The sequence below is a fragment of the Stegostoma tigrinum genome, chromosome 4, assembly GCF_030684315.1.
Source record: "Stegostoma tigrinum isolate sSteTig4 chromosome 4, sSteTig4.hap1, whole genome shotgun sequence".
Classification (NCBI taxonomy): Eukaryota; Metazoa; Chordata; class Chondrichthyes; order Orectolobiformes; family Stegostomatidae; genus Stegostoma; species Stegostoma tigrinum.
Window position 1 is genome coordinate 23290766 of NC_081357.1, and position 17778 is coordinate 23308543.

Sequence of the window (17778 nt, forward strand, 5' to 3'; positions counted from 1 at the left end):
AGAAGAAAAAATGCTGGAAGTGCAGCCTGTATGTGTAAAGGACAGAATGATTAATGTTCCAGGAGTGACCTCTCTTGGATATTTCCAATTTTATGGGAAGTGATTTTCCTCTAAATATCACTGTCAGCAGATTGTTGTGTAAGGCTTGCAATTTTGTAACCAGCAAGCGAATGTAGTACAGTGTTTCTGTTTGTTACACTATGCTATTCTGTATTAATCCCATATCAAGTCTACATAACTTTGTCTTCCCTTTCTGCACGTCACCCCCATCCATATGTTCTCTCCTCTTTTTTTTTTCCCCTCCATGTATGCTTAATGATTGATCCCAAAACCAAAAATTGTTAGTCACATTCATCCCGTACTCTTGTCCATTTAGCAAACCAAGGTAAGGTTTCAAAATGGATAAGGACACATTAAACTTGCTCGGCTTTTCAACATAATATCCATAACTCTTCCTACCTCACTCACCCAGTAGGTAGCTTATTGGTTACCGGCCATTTTCTAAAGACGGTTTGGTGGGGAGCTGAAGGTGACTAAACAGCAGTGCTATATAAACTCTACACCGTCCTAACCCAAGCAGGGTTCTGATCTCAGATAAGAGCTAGATGAGTTTCACTGCTTCTAAAGCTATCATTCCATGTTCCCAGCCAAATCCCTCTCCGCTGCAGTGTCATGCTTACTAACTCACGATCCAGCCTGACCTGAAGACTGCACTTAGTCAGTTACGTTTAGCCAACACTACAGAAGGCTCACTAGAAGTGTCAACATGAAACCAATATTAGTCTGCAAAATGATATTGAATTACTTTTGGTCTCCCTGTTTCAGATATGAGCATCACTAGCAGGATAATCAATTATAGCCCAGACCTAATTGATCTTCACCAAATTGTAGAATCATGCAGTGCAGAAGAGGCCCTTTGGCCCATCGAGTCTGAACTGACATGTGAGAAACACCTGAGCTTCAACTTGATCCCATATACCAGCAGTTGGCTCATAGCCGTGAATGCTAGGACCTGCTATGTGCTCATCCAGGTACTTTTTAAAAGTACATGAGGCAATTCACCTCTACCACCCTCACAGACATATCCAGACTATGACCATCCTCTGGGTAAAAAAGCTTTTCCTCATATCTGCCCTACCCCTCACCTTGAACTGTGTCCCCTCATGACTGACCCTTCAGCTAAACAGCTGAAACAGAGAAACAGCTGCTCCTTATGCACTCTGTCCATGTGCCTCATAAGCTTATGCATTTCAGTCAGATCACTCCTCAGTCTTCTCTGCACCTATAACAACAACCCAAACCTATCTAACCTTGCCTCATAACTTACATTTGTTCTCCAGACCCTCCCCTATGGCCAGAGAGGAAATAAAAATTTGGGTCAGTGCACTTCCATCTCCTTCCATGTCTCCCACAGCAATGCATCTGGAGATTTGTCCACTTTTAAGCCTCCTAACACCACTAATACATTGCCTTGAGGTCATGGTGAGCTTCATTCTTAAACTGCAGCATCCAGGTGATTTAAGTGCTGTTGTAGGGCGATTTCAGGATTTTGACTTGACAACAATGAAAGATGTTTCCAGATGAGGATAGTGTTTGGCTTGATGGGAACTTACAGGTATTCCTATGTGCCAGTTGCTGTTGCCTACTAGTTGCTTGAGTTTGTGGGCTTGGAAGGTTCTATCAAAGGAGCCTTGGTGAGTTGTTCACATTGATGGGTTGACAGTCAAGCTGGCTGCTTTATTGTGGATGATGTCGAACATCTCGAGTATTGGAGCTGCACTCATCCTCGCAAGTAGTGAGTATTTCGTCATACTTCCGATTTTTTTATTTTATTTTTGCCTTGTAGCTGGTGGATAGCCATTTGGGAGTCAGCAGGTGAGTAATTCACTTACAGGATTCCTAGTCTCTGACCTTGTTGTTGTCACAGTATTTGTGTAGCTGGTCCAATTCAGTTTCTGGTTAGTGTGAACCTCCAGAATGGTGATAGTGGGAGATTTAGTGAAGGAAATTTCATCAAACGCTCAGGGGAGATAGTTGGTTTTCTCTCTTGTTTGACATCATCGTTGGCTGGCACTTGTGTGGTGCAAATGTTACTTTCACTCTTTTAATATTATTACTTCATAGGATGTGGGCATCGCCAGTATTTATTATCCAAACAGTAATGAGTCAACTAGATTGCCATGGCTTTGGAATCACATGTAGGCCAGAATAGGTAGCGATAGCTGATTCCCTTCCCTAAAGTTCATTAGTGAACCAGATGGATATTTATGACAATCAACAGTGGTTACATGGTAATTATGCAGCTAGCTTTTTATTTTGGATTTGAAATCATGTTTCTCCATCTGCCAAGGAGATATTCAAACCTTTGTCCCCAGAACATTAGTCTGGGCCTGTAGATTACAGGTCCTGTTTCCCAATCCTTTTGATAGTCCAAACCTGAATGTTGTTGCATTTGAACTGGGTCAAATCCGAGAAAAGTCATGAATGGTGCTGAACCTTGTGCATTCTTCACCGATATCCCCAACTCTGATCTTTATGATGGTGGGAAGGCCTTTGATGAAGTTGCTGAAGGTATGTGGGTCTAGAGCACCACTTCAGGAATTCCTATGTAAGTTCTATGGTTGAGATGATTGACCTTCAACAACACGTGAGATACTTGCCTTTATTAGTTGATTGTTAACAATGGACAATAGTTTCATGGTCAGCATTAGTTCCAGATTTATTAACTTAATTCAAATTTCACCATTGCTGGGATTCGAATCTGTTAGAATGTTAGCCTTTGTCTCTAACTCTGTCTTTAATTCCTCTACTATGGTTAACCTGAACACTGGGCATTTACTCTCGAAGCAGCACCATTAAAAGTCAATATGTTTAATATGTAATTGTGGGATCAGGAACACTGTATCCATTTTCTTTTTAAAGTAATTGAGATTTTATGGCTCATAAAATAATAAACAAGGCTGAGCATTTCTTCAACTACAGTAAATGCTTACTTAAAGTTTTATGTTTGCTTTCCTGAACAGCACAACTTTAACTGTAACAACATTGATGCCCATGAATCGATGATTCACTTAATGTTATAGTCAGATTTAGTTTCTTTGCACGTTTGTCTTTTTCCAAGTGAGAATGTGTGAGTTGAAAAGCTGTACCATACATATGTAGCACTATGCATTTTTAGTTGAAATAATCTGTGAAGTAAGTCACTAAATATTAAAGAGACACCCTTTTAATGAAAGGGTAAACATTTCAGGGGGTTATTGGTACAGGTAATTAGATAGCTATTTCAAAGAACTAAGACTAGCATGATTGGCTGAACGGCTTCCTTTGTGCAGCTTAGAAGCTGGTGGATGGCCCCGAGGGAATCCTCCGATATTTCTCTAACACCAAAGAAATTCCGTCTGTATCTCTCAGAAACTTTGCCTCCTAAGTGCATTCTCCTGCAGCTCTTCCAGTCTTGAAGATAAAAGCATTATTATAAATTTTCTTTGGTAATCCTTCATCAAGAAATCCATTGCATTTAGCTCTGCATAATGTATTTAGTTGCTTCAATGATTTTCTTCCTTGCCATTATTCATCCTTTGCAGAAAAGGTTTATTCTTGTCTTGCAGGTGGCTACCTATCCCCTACATTCACCTGCAGATCAGTTTCAAATATTCTTTTCTGGAATTTCCACAGATTCATGTTAATGGGATTTACATTGACTTACTGTACCAGAAATATCTGGAATGTTGGGCAAAGCAAATTATTCATTTCCACTTAACCTGTAACATTATCTTCAATTTAAATTCATGAGAAAAATTTACTCTTCTTTCAAAGGAAATGCATTATTATTCTGGTTAGCCCATTGGTTAAATCTGTCATTTGTACCAAAGAATTTTTATAGTTTAAGTATAAAACTTAAGGGTATAACTTGGAGCATTAAACTGACTCTGGTATATCAAGGTAGCCAGAGAAAAGTATGTTCTCATCAATTTTCAGTACTGTGCTGGGAGATCTTTTCCTGTTGGACTGGTCAGAGACAAAATGAAACCTTTTGATCAAATTTTGGTTAATCGCACTTGAATGACATGCCAACCATCCGAGACTTCTAAATCAAAGCAATACCCCACCATATAATAGTTGAGATCATGAGAGGAAAAGGTCTCTGCAAGTCCAGTTGATATAACCCTTTGTATTTCATTGGCTTTTGTTGTCTTTGTGCCTTTTTTGATGATTTTAAGCACTAACCACACAAATTGAGAAAAAATAAGCTCCAAAGAATAAATGTAGAGACAAAATTAGTGGGAGCAGAGCAGCTTAAAACTGGGGGCTCACTATAGCTAAGTTTAATTTGATAAAACTTCCTTTGCAGGTCTACGTTCATATAAGTGATGTTCATTATGTGGTTGGGATTCCTATTGTGAGGTAATTTTTTTTCTTACAAAATAATTAATGTTATTAAATCCATTAAGTTTTATTGGTACAATTTTTTTTTGTAAATAGTTTTGAAGTGTTTGATCTTTGCAGGCTAATTGCACCCGGAATCCCACTAAAGTATCTTGTATGTTTCTAGACTTCCATTAGCCAGAAGAGACTATATTAAAAGTGCAGGACTGAGATCTACTGTGGCTTGGGCTATGGCGTATCTTGCTGACATCAAGGTAGGTAACACACAGGTTAGTCAGAATTTCCTTTCATACAGTGTGCAAATAATAAGGGATCCATGAAATTGCAGACAGCCATTTTGGTTTGATTTATTGTAGTCACATGTACCTAAGTACAGTGAAAATTTGTTTTGCAAGCATTATAGACAAGGACATACAGATCACTGGGTGGTTAGAGCGAGGCATACAGGGTTACAGCTGCACAGGCGGTGCACAAAGCAAGATCAACTTTTGCAATATCAACATTATTTGAGGTTAAAGAGATCCATTCAACAGTCTAATAACAGCAGGAAAGAAGCTGCTCTTGAACCTGTTGATGTGTGTGTTCAAGCTTCTGCCTGACTGAAGAGGTTGGAAGAAAACATTATCGGGGTAGGAGGGGTCTTTGATGTTGGCATCCTTTCCACAGCAACGAGAAGTGCAAATGGAGTCCATGGATGGGAGATTGGTTTCCGTGATGGCCTGGACTGTGCTCACAACCTTCTGTAGTTTTTTATGGTCTTGGCAGAGCAGTTGCCGTACCAGGCTGTTATGCACCTGGGTAGAATGCTTTCTGTGGTGCACCTGTAAACATTGGCTACGGTCCTTATGGCTGTGCCGAATTTCCTCAGCTGCCTGAGGAAGAAGAGGCATTGTTGTTCCTTCCTGACTGTCGCATCTATATGGGAGGTCCAGGACAGTTTGTGGGTTATCATCAGTCCGAGGAACTTAATGCTCTTACTCCTCTCCACCTCGGCTCCATTGATGAAGATAATATGTGTCCTCCTCCTTCCTGAAGTTGATCAGTCCTTTTGTTTTGCTGACATTGAGACAGAAATTGTTATCATTTCACCACGACACCAAGCACACCATCTCCTTCCTATTTAGTGACCCGTTTGATATCTGACCTACCACGGTGGGTGTCGTCAGCAAACTTGTGGATGGCATTTGTGCAGAATTTAGCTACACAGTCGTGAGTGTACAAGAAGTTCAGTAGGGGGCTGAGAATGCATCCTCAAGGGGGGGCCACTGGTGAGGATTATCATGGAGGTGCTGTTATCTATCTTCACTGATTGCGATCTGTGGGTCAGGAAGCTGAGGATCAAGTTGCAGGGGGTGGAGCAAAATGGGGTTGTAGTTTAATAAAGCACAGAATGCCACTAAATCCTTCATTGCTGGATGGATTTTATTTTTGGAAAATGTCTTTCTATGTAGTCTTGCTCCTGTGTTTTTTCTTCAAATACTGACTTGGTTACTTTTGATCAACTGTGGAAACAAGGAGCCCAAACAAAACTAGAGTCAGTGGGAGTCAGGGTCTGCTATTTGGAACCATACCTAGCACAAGGGATGATGGTGTGTTTATTTGAGGGCAATCCTCATAGTTTCAGGAACAAAAACAAAGTTGCCGGAAAAGCTCAGCAGGTCTGGCAGCATCTGTGGAGGAGAAAATGTTTTGGGAGCAGTGACCCTTCCACAGTTTTTCGGAGTACTGTTTTGGCCTTGCCATCTTCAGCTGATTTACCTTCTCTCAATGATAAGGTCAGAAATGGGTTTTCCAGGATGACCACACAATATTCGGTACCATTTATGACTCCTCAGATATTGGAATAGTCTGTGCCCATATGTTTGTGTATTTGAACAACTTTTGTCCTTGTGTTGATAAGTAGAAAGTTGTTTAGTTGTCACAAAATGCTAGGCAATGACCATATGCAATGAATGCACATCTAACCAATTCCCTGTGGTATTATTATCGCTGAATCCCCTTCCATCAACATTCATGGCATTACCATTGACCAGAACCTTATTGGGACAGCCATATAATTATTTTGGCTACACCAGCATATCTGAGGCCAGGAATTCCATACTGAATAACATCACCTGATTCTACAAATCCTCTCCAATGTCTAAAGGGCACAGGTCAGGAGTATGATTGAATACCTCACACTTGCCTGATGAGATCCACCAACTTAAATGTTCACTGTGCCATCGTCAGTGCACAGTTGTAGCACTGCGTCTGAGATGCACTGTAGTAATGCCCTAAGATTCCTTTTCACAGCACTTTTTGAATCTGTGACCTGTACACAGAAGGACATGGGCAACTACTTCACATGGTCGAGAGTATTCCAAAGACTCTGTTGGTCCAAAATTATACACCTAGGGAGAAGTGGATCCCAGTGATGGTGTTGGCTCAAACAGAACTGGTGTCATATACCGTACAGGCTAAGGATGAACTGGTTTGGAGGAGACGTGCGGGCCAGCTGGTCGCCGAATCTCATCAGAGGGAGGATGTTCCTTGGAAAACCAAGCTGTTCCAAATGGGACTGAGATGTTGACCGAGCCATGTGTCCCGAGCCTGGGTTGGTCAAATCCGTGAAGGAGTCAACAGCAGCGTTGCAGGGCAACAACAGCCAATCAAAAAGGGGAATATCTGTGAAATAACGTGTTTCCAGCAACCTGTTCGACTATGCTAGGAAAAGGTTCCTGATACGAGGAGGTGGCCTTTCTAGGAATCGTTGATCCCCGAGACACTGATCATGTTGTTTAGTCTGTGGTTGGGATTAGATTAGATTACCTACAGTGTGGAAACAGGCCCTTCAGCCCAACAAGTCAGGAAGTGGTTGTTCTTCCACGGTTACTGTTAGGTCTCATATTTTTCCAATGAAAGTACGAGTCCAGTCGTGCATTGAGGTACAACTTTGTTACAGCTTCAGATTTTCTCCACAGTTACGCACAAAAATGTCAGATTGTATGTGGTTAAAACTTACAGTGCACATTTCCCCACCACCACCACACTTTAACACCGTTGGTCAGTGACACTGAAGTGTCCCTCTGTTATTGACTTATTGACTGGTTACAGCATCTTAAACAGATGGACAGGCTGGTGGTCCACCCATGGTTGTGATGTTTTCACAGACCTTAATGATAAGGGGTGGGAACACTATCTTTTCTTTTGATGATTTTTCATACATTTGTAGCTACCAAGGAATCTATATCTTTGATTATCTTAAGAATCTTAACTAAACCCCACTCTTATTATTTAAATCAACCTGTTACAATATTTTGAGAAACAACAACTTAGTGCGAAATGTTCTTATCTATGTTAGAAATTGCAGCTGTACATTCCATCCCAGCCAGTAACCTTGATTAAACAGTCTTGCAATTGTTCGATTTGCTGAGACTACATTAAGAAAATATTTTCCCAAGGTTCTATATCTACTGTCATACTGTCAGCCATGTTCTGCTGCAGAGTTAGTCAGGGGCAGTTGTCAGCCACTTTTTGCCACTCTGTCATGGGCAGCCCTGACAGTTACTATGCTTTTGTAAATATTCCTAACTACGTATATGTTGGGTACAATGCCTGTATAACCTTGATAATTGTTGTATATGTATTTATTAACGGGAACTTTTTAAAATAAAGTGGCAAGTGTTGTGTATGTAGTTGGGCATGCTGCCCCTGTAAGAGAACTGGTCAGGTAACCTGGAGCAACAGAGCTTGGGTCCACTCTAGAACCAGCTACAGAGGTGAGCATCGTAAATAAAATATTCCTGTTCAGATTTACCATTTGTCTATCCGGTATATGATTCCTGATTCCAGAGGAAGCACCAACATAACAATATTCCTTCTGGTCTTTAAGTCATTCACATGTTTGAACTCCTTTTAAATCTTAAAGGAAGAGACTGTTATCTCATCATTCATTACGTGCTAGACAAAGTATGGAGCTGGATGAACACAGCAGGCCAAGCAGCATCTTAGGAGCACAAAAGCTGACGTTTCGGACCTAGACCCTTCATCAGAAAAGAGTCTTTGTTATCTCGGATTCTCCAGCATCTGCAGCTCCCATTATCTCTGACATAATGAATGATGCTGTGTTTGCAATTCTTTTCTGTATTCGCAGTGCTACTTTCATCAAAGTATAAGACATTAGAGCCAATTGCACTTAATACATAATTGCTGGACCACAGAATTGGATTTTACAGGATAAGATGCATTGCGTTATCAGATCTCCAAGCTACTTCATGCAGAGTATGAACACAAATAATTTTCTCATTATTTCTAGGCTGGTTCACTAGTACTTGATCCAATGTGTGGATTAGGAACCATTTTACTGGAAGCTGCCAAAGAATGGCCTGTAAGTAATGTCTCAATACTAACTTCTGAATAGTTTGACTACCCCAGACATTTACAGTGTAGAGAAGGTAGGGTCTAAACCTTTGCTCTCTGAGAACATTAGGAGCCCTGTGTAAAAACAAAAAATAATAAATAAAAAAATTAGCCTTGGGAGCAGGAGTAGGTCAGTCAGTGAGATCCAGTTGTAGTCTCAACTCAATTTTCTTCTCTCCTTCCATTAGCCCTTTCCTCCCTTGTCAATCAAAAATCTACCTACCTCTGCCCTGGATAATTTCAATGATCCAGCCTCTACTGCTTTCCAGGGGAGAGAATGCCACAGACTGTCAGCCCTCAGAGAAAGGTTCAGTTCACCACTGCCTTAAAAGGGAGACATCTTATTCGTAAACTGTGTCCCTTAATTCTAATATTCCCCCACCAGAGGGAAGGCCCTGAAGTTATCTACCCTGTCAAGTGCCCTTCATATTATTTCAAGAATTTGAAATATGTGCTGCTCTAAAACAACACCTGAATACTTTTTTTGTATACTTTGTAGTACTTGGGTGTCTTTTTATACTTCACAGTAATTAAACATTGCTAATCATGGATGAAGTATTGTAGTTATAATGCAGAAAATACTGAAGAGGTCTGATGAAAATCTTAATGAAAGTAATAGAGGAAATTATAACGATTTTTTTAACATCAGTCTTGGGAATAAAAGCCCATGATCAAAATTGCTGTATTTATTCTTCTGCTATGAAATAATATCAAAATTGTAGATCTAGGGGGCTCTAATATATTACTGAACATTGGAGTGCACACAAATAATCTGCCTCTTACTATGATAGTGTGTAGTTTATTCTCAAATTATACAGCAAAGCTGCTTGAAATCTAAAATTAAAATGAAAAATACTGGAAATTTCCAAGTTGGCAGCATCTGAAAGTGAGAAATTGAATCAGTGTTTCAGGTCAAAGACCTTTTTATAAAAGCCTCTTGCAAGTCCTACCTGACATACTGTGCATATACAGCAATTCCTGATTTTATTTCAACAAAATTCAAAGTCCTACTGGATCCCTCAAAATCTGCATTTATATTACAGCTGATTTTTTTTTTCAGTGCAGAGCATGTTCCGAATTTTGGCTGTCATTATAATGAGATGCCTATCATATGTTTTCGTCACCTAAATGACAATTTTTGGGCAAATAAATATTTTGATCTATTTGGCTTGAATTGTGTTGATGGAGACATGAGAACAAACTGCTTGCATACATTGACAGCAATAATGCTCGGCTTCAGACCCAAACAGGGAACGAAGGATACAGGATTTCAGATTTTAAGAAATCATGATTAAAACCTGTTCTACTTATCTATGAGCATTCCTGTCTTGATGTAGTTACCTTGACTGTTTTTTGTTGGTTCCCTAGACTGCATATTACCATGGAGTAGACAATACTGCCTCACAGTTGCAGATGGCATCTGCCAATGTGTGCTTTGCAAAACTGACCAACAGCATTGACCTAATGAGAGCTTCTGTGACAGGTAAAAGTTACCTCCTAACTTATGGGGCAATGCTAACAGAAATTCCTCATCCAATTCTGGAATGTTTGGTGTGTTTTTATATTATGTTAACTTCTGAGTGTGACTGATTACTTGAGGAAACTGCAGCATGATGGCTGGTCAAGCGGCATCTTTGGAACAGACTCTTTGTAATGTTGCCTCTGTTAAGAGGGATGTGTACTACTTTCCACCCTTTTACAAAGTGCAATCTAATGATGTTCCTATTTAGATTTAACTTGGATGTAATTAGGTTTAAATTGCATTTCTGAGGGCATCTTCCAGTTTCTTCAAATTGCCATTCAAAGTTTAGGTATATTAGATGATATTTCCCAGGCTTTATGGCATGAATTTCCTTTGCAGTTTGTAAGCATCCAATACAAATTTGTAGAGTTAACCCTCGTAGAGCTATGATAAATCCACAGTAGTAATTTCAATGAATAAGTTAGATCCTTACATTAAGCACACCTTTAACAAGTGCCCCAAATGTCTGGAAGGATAGGTAAGATAAATCCTTTTTGACTTACTCTACACAAGGAAGTTTAAATAATGCATACAGTGATCCTTGGGCTAGGAATGCATTTGAAGATGATTGGCTTCCCTGACCGATACACTTAATGCTTAATCATGTCCTTGTTTGTACTTTAAAAAGGCAGACACATTGAGGATAGAATATTCCTTATGTTTACTATCTATCTGATTTTTCTCTTAAAAGGAACACCAATATGTTCTATTAGCACTAATCTAATTAATTAATTATTACTATTGTTGATACCTTACACTGTACTTTAACAAAAAGTCATTTTAACTTGGATTTGTATTGATTATAAAAGAAGTGTTTGTCAAAGTTGAATCTTGTTTCACTTTAAAATGTGTAACTTTGGTTTACGTATTGCAGAATTGCCTCTGCTTACAGAAAGCATGAATGTAGTCATCTGTGACATTCCATTTGGAAAAAAATTTAAAATTTCACAGGATATGAAGACAATAATGCCATACATCCTCAAAGAGATGGTGAGGTAGGATTTGTCTCTTTTTGTTTTCCATATTAGATTTCATTTTTAGATTTCAGATAAAATTGGAATTGAGGAAGGGAGAAAAATTAATTACTGGAATGCCAAAGCACTTCTTTTAAATCCCATGTTGCTGAATTTTATCAGAAGCTGAAATCCTGCCACCAGGGCCAAAAACAAGAAATAAACCCATGACAGGCAGTGGTAGGAACTGAGTCAGCATATTACTGACAATGACCAATTTAAATGTCCATTTTAAGAATGGCAGCTCACGTCTAAGAGCTGCTGACCCAGTTAGGGCTGGTAACTCAGCAGTACCACCGCTAACAGTGGTGAATTTGATTGTGTAGGATGAGGACTTGCTGATGGATGGATATCCTGCACAAATGATAAACAGAGTCTGGCATATAAGGACAAGGTGTTTTGTCAAATATTGTTCTTTTGAAATACAGAATATCGGTGGATCTTGTGTGCACAAATAAAATCTATATTTCTCAACAACTTCTGGGCAGTTAGTGGCTTAGTGACAACCTAATTGGATTAGTGAACTCCCATGATCTGAGGAAGCAAGTTCAAATCCTAATACCACAGCTAATGGAATTTAAATTCAATTAATAAACCTGGAACTGAAAGCTCTGTAATGTTGACTGTGACAACGATCGTTAACATTTGTAACCCATTTGGTTCACACACGTTCTTGAGGGAACCTTGCTCACCTGGTCTGGCCTATATGTAAGTCCACAGCCACAGTAGTATGGTTGACTCTCTTAGTTGCTCTCAGAAATGGTTGAGCAAATCACTGTGTTCGATGGGCAATCAGAAATGGGCAAAAAATTACCTTGCTGGTAACACACATTCCATGAACAAATATACATGTAAAAAAAATTCTGGTTTAAAGCTCATTTAGAATTAGTTTCATAATGTGCTGATGATGATGAAATTATAACCCCATCTGGCAAAGTAAAATCTAATATCAAATAGTCTGTTTGATTTGTTTTTTTTTAATTTGAAACTGCTGTTTAATTTAATAAGACTACTACCAGATTACCTCCCTGCTGTTTCTTCCATTGCATGGTCAGGCTGAGACCCTTCAGGAGGACCATCTCCTTCAACTCAGACAGTCCTCATGCTAATGTTCCCATCGTGGTACTAGTTAAATCCAAGAGATTATGCTGTGTGACTTAGTCAGAAACCTGATGGTTTCCCCTTGACATTTTTTACTTTTGTTCTTGGTCGCAAATGGCATAAGGGACAGAGTGACTATCTGACAAACTCATCGAACTTGCTTAATGTGTCTTGTAGCTTTCCCTCATATTGCACCCATCATACTATAAGGGTGTGGATATGGCAGACGCACGTTTAGGCACATGTTAAGCAGCCTCACTGTCATAGAGGATAGAATTTCCTGAGCATTGCAGTAGTTGAGCCAATTGCAAATTTGAGATCAGTTGAAAACCAGGAGGTGAAATTCATGCCATAATCAGATTAAGTTCGGTGTTCTGTTATGAGCAAACTGAAACCAAATGTTCCTCAGATGATTTTTTGAAAAAAGTTTCTAAATCTCTCCTTAAAGCTTTTGCTCAAATTCAGCATAGTCAATTCACTCTGCACCTAATATGTGTCATCCACTTGTTTTAAAACAGGGTGCTTAGCATTGGTGGGACCCTTGTACTACTACTTAGCCAAGAACTCTCACTACTGATGCAGCAATGGCAGAAATTGAAGAGTCACCCAAATGACAAAGGAAATATTGCTGTCTGGCAGAATCCAGATACAACACCAAAGGATACAGATCCAGTTGAACATATTGACGTGCAGCCCATATCAGTTGAAAAAGAGCAGTCTGATGTTAAAACACAGATTTTTGCCTCTCTAGTGCCAACAGGTATCTTCCAAGTGAGTCTTGGTGTTACAGAAGCTGCTATACACAGATACAAGAAAATTCTAATATCATGAGCTAATGTTTTGCTAGTGACTGAGATGTTGTACAAGTCTGTCATGGACTGTGCAAGATTCAAAGTGAGAGCACATTTTTATCAAAATAAGTCAGTAAGTTATTGATTCAGTCATAGAGACTTTCTCTGGATAAATGAGTTAAACTCATTTGACTGTTGGGCAAGCTCATTGACATCAAGCCTGGATCAATTCACTTCTCAGGTTTTGTTTAAAGACGCCCGTGCCTCACCCTGCCCTTAATGATCTATGAGCGATGTGCTTATGATACAGTCAAAGATTTGTGCAAACAGTTCTTAGTCATTTGGCTAAATAGATTAGGAAAAAGTGGGTAAATGATCAGTCTTAGAGGTGAGAAGTCTAGTAGAGTGGGCTGTATGTTTCATTATGTGGGCTGGACCAGAATTCTCTGCTGCTCCTCCTAGCTCTCTCTGAAATTTCAGAACTTAGCTTCTCAGCCACCTTCATCTGCTAGTATTTGATACCACATTTTGAACAAGCATCAGCCTCGTGAAACCAAGTTAAAGTTACTGTTGGGATTTGATAATTATTGTCATTTGATCAATATTCTGAATCTCATTGAGACCCTTATCTACTGGGGGCAAGAGTTTGACTCGAATGCCCAAAGCATACAATTTAAAATGGCGTATGGCCTAAGGCCACTAAGAAGATGTGAACATCATGATGCCACGAACTTGAGCCCACAGGTTGCAGCAAGTAAAGTTCCAAGTTTCAGTCCATCAGCCATGATAGGCGGCCACCAATATGTGACTGTGGGGTAATTACATAATTAGGAGTAGACCATTCAGCCCCTTGAGCCTGCTCTGCCATTTAATATAATCATGACTGATCTGCTTTTGGCCTTAGCCCCACTTTTGTGTTTGCTCTCCAAAACCCTTCGGCCCATTACTAATTAAATATATGTCCAACTCCTCAAATTTATTCAGTGCCTCGGCATCAGCCGCACTCTGAGTCATGAATTTCGCAGATTCAGCACCCTTTGATACAAGTAATTTCTCCTCATCTCTGTTTTATCTGCTTCCTTTATTCTAAAACCATTACCCCTTGTTCTAGATTGTCCCACAAAGGGAAACAGTTGCATATGTCTACTTCGTCAATACCCTGTAGGATCTCAATGACACTTTTGGATCGTGCACAGTAAGCAATGAGACTGAATGAATGAAAACCAGCAGTGTTTAGTTCAATTTTTTCTTTTAAAGTGTAAGATGTTATAGGATAACACATCTTGTACGGAAGAGTTAAAATAGAATGGGATAAGAGATGGTTTGAATGAAGTGATCCAAGTCTTAATGTAACAGTGATAATGGGAACTGCAGACGCTGGAGAATCCAAATAACAAAGTGTGGAGCTGGGTGAACACAGCAGGCCAAGCAGCATCTCAGGAGCACAAAAGCTGATGTTTCGGGCCTAGACTCTTCTTCAGAGAGCCTTAATGTACTTTGATGAAAGTTTATATAATTAATACTAGTTGTAATACTGTTTGTAAGCTGCACATTATGGCCTGAAGTTGTCATGATCTGCCAGCAGTCTAAGGGGGAAATACACTGTACAATATTAGTGGAAGCTGTTCTGGAGACTCAATAATATCAAGAAATTGTGATAACCTTAATGATTTATCTAAGAAAACTGAAAAGAATGTTATCAAACACTTCGGATCAATTTTCAAGGATGTGAAAATGTGTTGAATCAACAGGTACAGTGTTTTGTTCGTTTATGCTTGTGTTGTGTCATTTGATCGCATTTGTATGTTCAGCAATGCAAATGTGACCAGCTGAACACAGTTTCTTTTGAACAATTTTAACTTGATGTTTTAGGAGTGAAGACAGATTTTACCAAATGATTTGTTGTTTGATCTCTCCTTTATAAACAAACTGCATTATGAGTAGTACACAAGCATCTAAGGAGCCTCCAACACTTAATGATTAATAACATCAGTTTATCCAAGTGCAGGACATACTATTGCCTTGTCATTAGAGGAAAAGTCAAATTAATATTTTCTAGTTCTATTAATGATGGGATCACACTGTATTGCTAGTAGCACAGTTGAAACAGCCTACAAATTAGTAAATGCACTCTTTTAATGTTATTGTTAAAGGCATTTTGAAGAAGCCACCACAGCTTTCCTTTTGAGGTGTTTTATTTTCATCAGTATGTTCTTCTCAATTATTTAAATGACTGTGTCATTGAATTTCCACATGTGACATGAAGGGAGATACCATATCCTTGAGATCTGGCTTGTCCACAGAACACTGGTTGAAAGAAATGCTGGGCTTTCCCCTTATCAAAGCAGCCTACCAAAGGTTTGACTGTAGCTTTTTTCCACTTTAGTGCCTCTTGTTTCACTGCGTTGGTTCATCCATGGTGATACCTCTGTAATCGTACACTATTACAGTATGATTTATGGCACAGTGCTTAGCACTGCTGCCTCACAGCACCAGGGACCCAGGTTCGATTCCGGCCTTTGGTATCTGTCTGTGTGGAGTTTGTACATTCTCCCTGTGGCTGCGTGGGTTTCCTGTGGGTGCTCCGGTTTCCTCCCACAGTCCAGAGATGTGCAGGTTAGGTAGATTGGCCGTGCTAAATCGCCCGTAGTGTTCAGGATGGGTAGCTTAGGTGGGTTATAGGGCGAATGGGTCTGGGTGGGATGCACCTGAGGCTCTGTGTGGACTTTTTGGGCCAAAAGGCCTGTTTCCACACAGTAGGGATTCTAATTCTAATATTTATCTCGGCCTGTAACTGAATTTCATCGTGTATAGCAGTTTAGATATAATGTGAATACAAGTTTATGTTATTTTAGCTAGGTATGAATGGCTAAACAAAGTATTATTTATCTTGTGCCTGTTCATCTTTAAAAAAAAGTGGTGATATTTTGTTAATGATATACAGTTGTAACATGTCTTCGCAAGAAGTTATTACTGTATGTTTTAATATGAAAAGAACATTTCTTTGTACAATGGTTTCCAAACATGCTTTTTTTTTATTTTAATTCAGTTATCAGATGTGGACACCTCTGGTTGGACCAGTATTTGTTGTCCATCCTTGGTTGCCATTGAGAAGGTGATTGTGAGCTGCCGCCTTTAACCACTGCCATTCATGTGTCTCATTCCCGTGCATTGAGCTGAATAAGCCACTAGAGGTCACCAGATACTGATCTTCTCGACAATCCGTGACCCAGCCACTTAATTCAGACAAAAATGAATCATTAAAAAACACAACAATTTTAGACAAATGCTATTTTTGTGCACAAAGATGTAGAAAAGTAAACCATTTTTTAAAAGGCCTGGCATATCATGGCTCAGAGACTAGTCAAAAATTGGTTGTGACAGCTGACAGACAGGTTGCACAGAATAGAGGAAACCTGGGGAATGGATAACATCTTAAAATCCCCCAAATGGAGCACAAATTGAGACAACAGCACACAAACATTTGATTTCTGCTGCCTGAGTGCAAAAACCCACATTTCCATCCCAGCCCTCCCTTCCCAAGTTTGCTCTTTCCTCTAGTGAATTCCTTTCAGAATTCTTGTCCTTGTCCTCACAACAGCTATTCTTGATTATGCCCAGCACTCCCATCTGGGGAATTTTAAGACCAGGGCGCTGGCTCAGTGTTTAGTACTGCTGCCTCACAGCACCAGGGACGCGGGTTCGATTCCATCCTCGAGCGACTGCCTGTGTGGGTTTTCTCTGGGCGCTCTAGTTTCCACCTACAGTCTAAAAATGTGCAGGCTAGGTGGATTGGCCTTGCTAAATTGCCCATAATGTTCAGGGATGTGTAGATTAGCTGGGTTTTGAGGGATAGGTCTGGGTGGGATGCTCTGAGGGGCAGTGTGGACTTTGAACATAGAACATAGAAAAGTACAGCATAGTACAGGCCCTTCGGCCCATGATGTTGTGCTGTGGAATAATCCTAATCCAAAAATAAAATAACCTAACCTACATTCCCCTCAATTCACTGCTGTCCATGTGCATGTCCAGCAGTCGCTTAAGTGTCACTAATGACTCTGCTTCCATGACTACCACTGGCAAAGTATTCCATGCGCTCACAACTCTCTGGGTGAAGAACCTCCCTCTGACATCTCCTCTATAGCTTCCTCCTAACACCTTAAAACTATGAACCCTCGTGGCAGTCAATCCTGCCCTGGGGAAAAGTCTCTGGCTATCAACTCTATCCATGCCTCTCATTACCTTGTACACCACTTGTTGGGCTGAAGGGCGTGTTGCCACATGAGAGGGGTTTTTTGATGATCTTATCCATTATTTGGTTCCAGAATAGTACCTATTCTTTACTTTTCATCTACCCACTCTCAGTTTCACTATCAATTTTTGATCAATCTTTGAACTGTATCCCAGGTCTCTGGAGTGCTTCTCCACAGTTTGCTTGTTCTCATTGGAGAGAAGGAGGCTAAGAGGGGATTTCATAGAGGCATACAAGATGATCAGTGGATTAGATAGGGTGGACAGTGAGAGTCTTTTTCCGAGGATGATGACTTCAGCTTGCACAAGGAGGCAC

At 39.9% G+C, this 17778-nt stretch overlaps 1 protein-coding gene across 3 annotated transcripts in view; it reads left to right on the plus strand.

Annotated features, from left to right (window-relative positions):
* Positions 1-16709, plus strand: part of thumpd2 (THUMP domain containing 2) — a 41740-nt gene extending 25031 nt beyond the window's left edge. For all 3 annotated transcript variants that reach the window (XM_048530859.2, XM_048530860.2, XM_048530861.2), the window contains 6 exons: positions 4352-4404; positions 4553-4640; positions 8681-8752; positions 10153-10267; positions 11181-11301; positions 12939-16709. In XM_048530859.2, coding sequence (XP_048386816.2) covers positions 4352-4404; positions 4553-4640; positions 8681-8752; positions 10153-10267; positions 11181-11301; positions 12939-13251 — 762 coding nt within the window. In that variant the 3' untranslated portion in view covers positions 13252-16709. The remainder of the gene's footprint in view (positions 1-4351; positions 4405-4552; positions 4641-8680; positions 8753-10152; positions 10268-11180; positions 11302-12938) is intronic.
* Positions 16710-17778: the final 1069 nt, after the last annotated feature.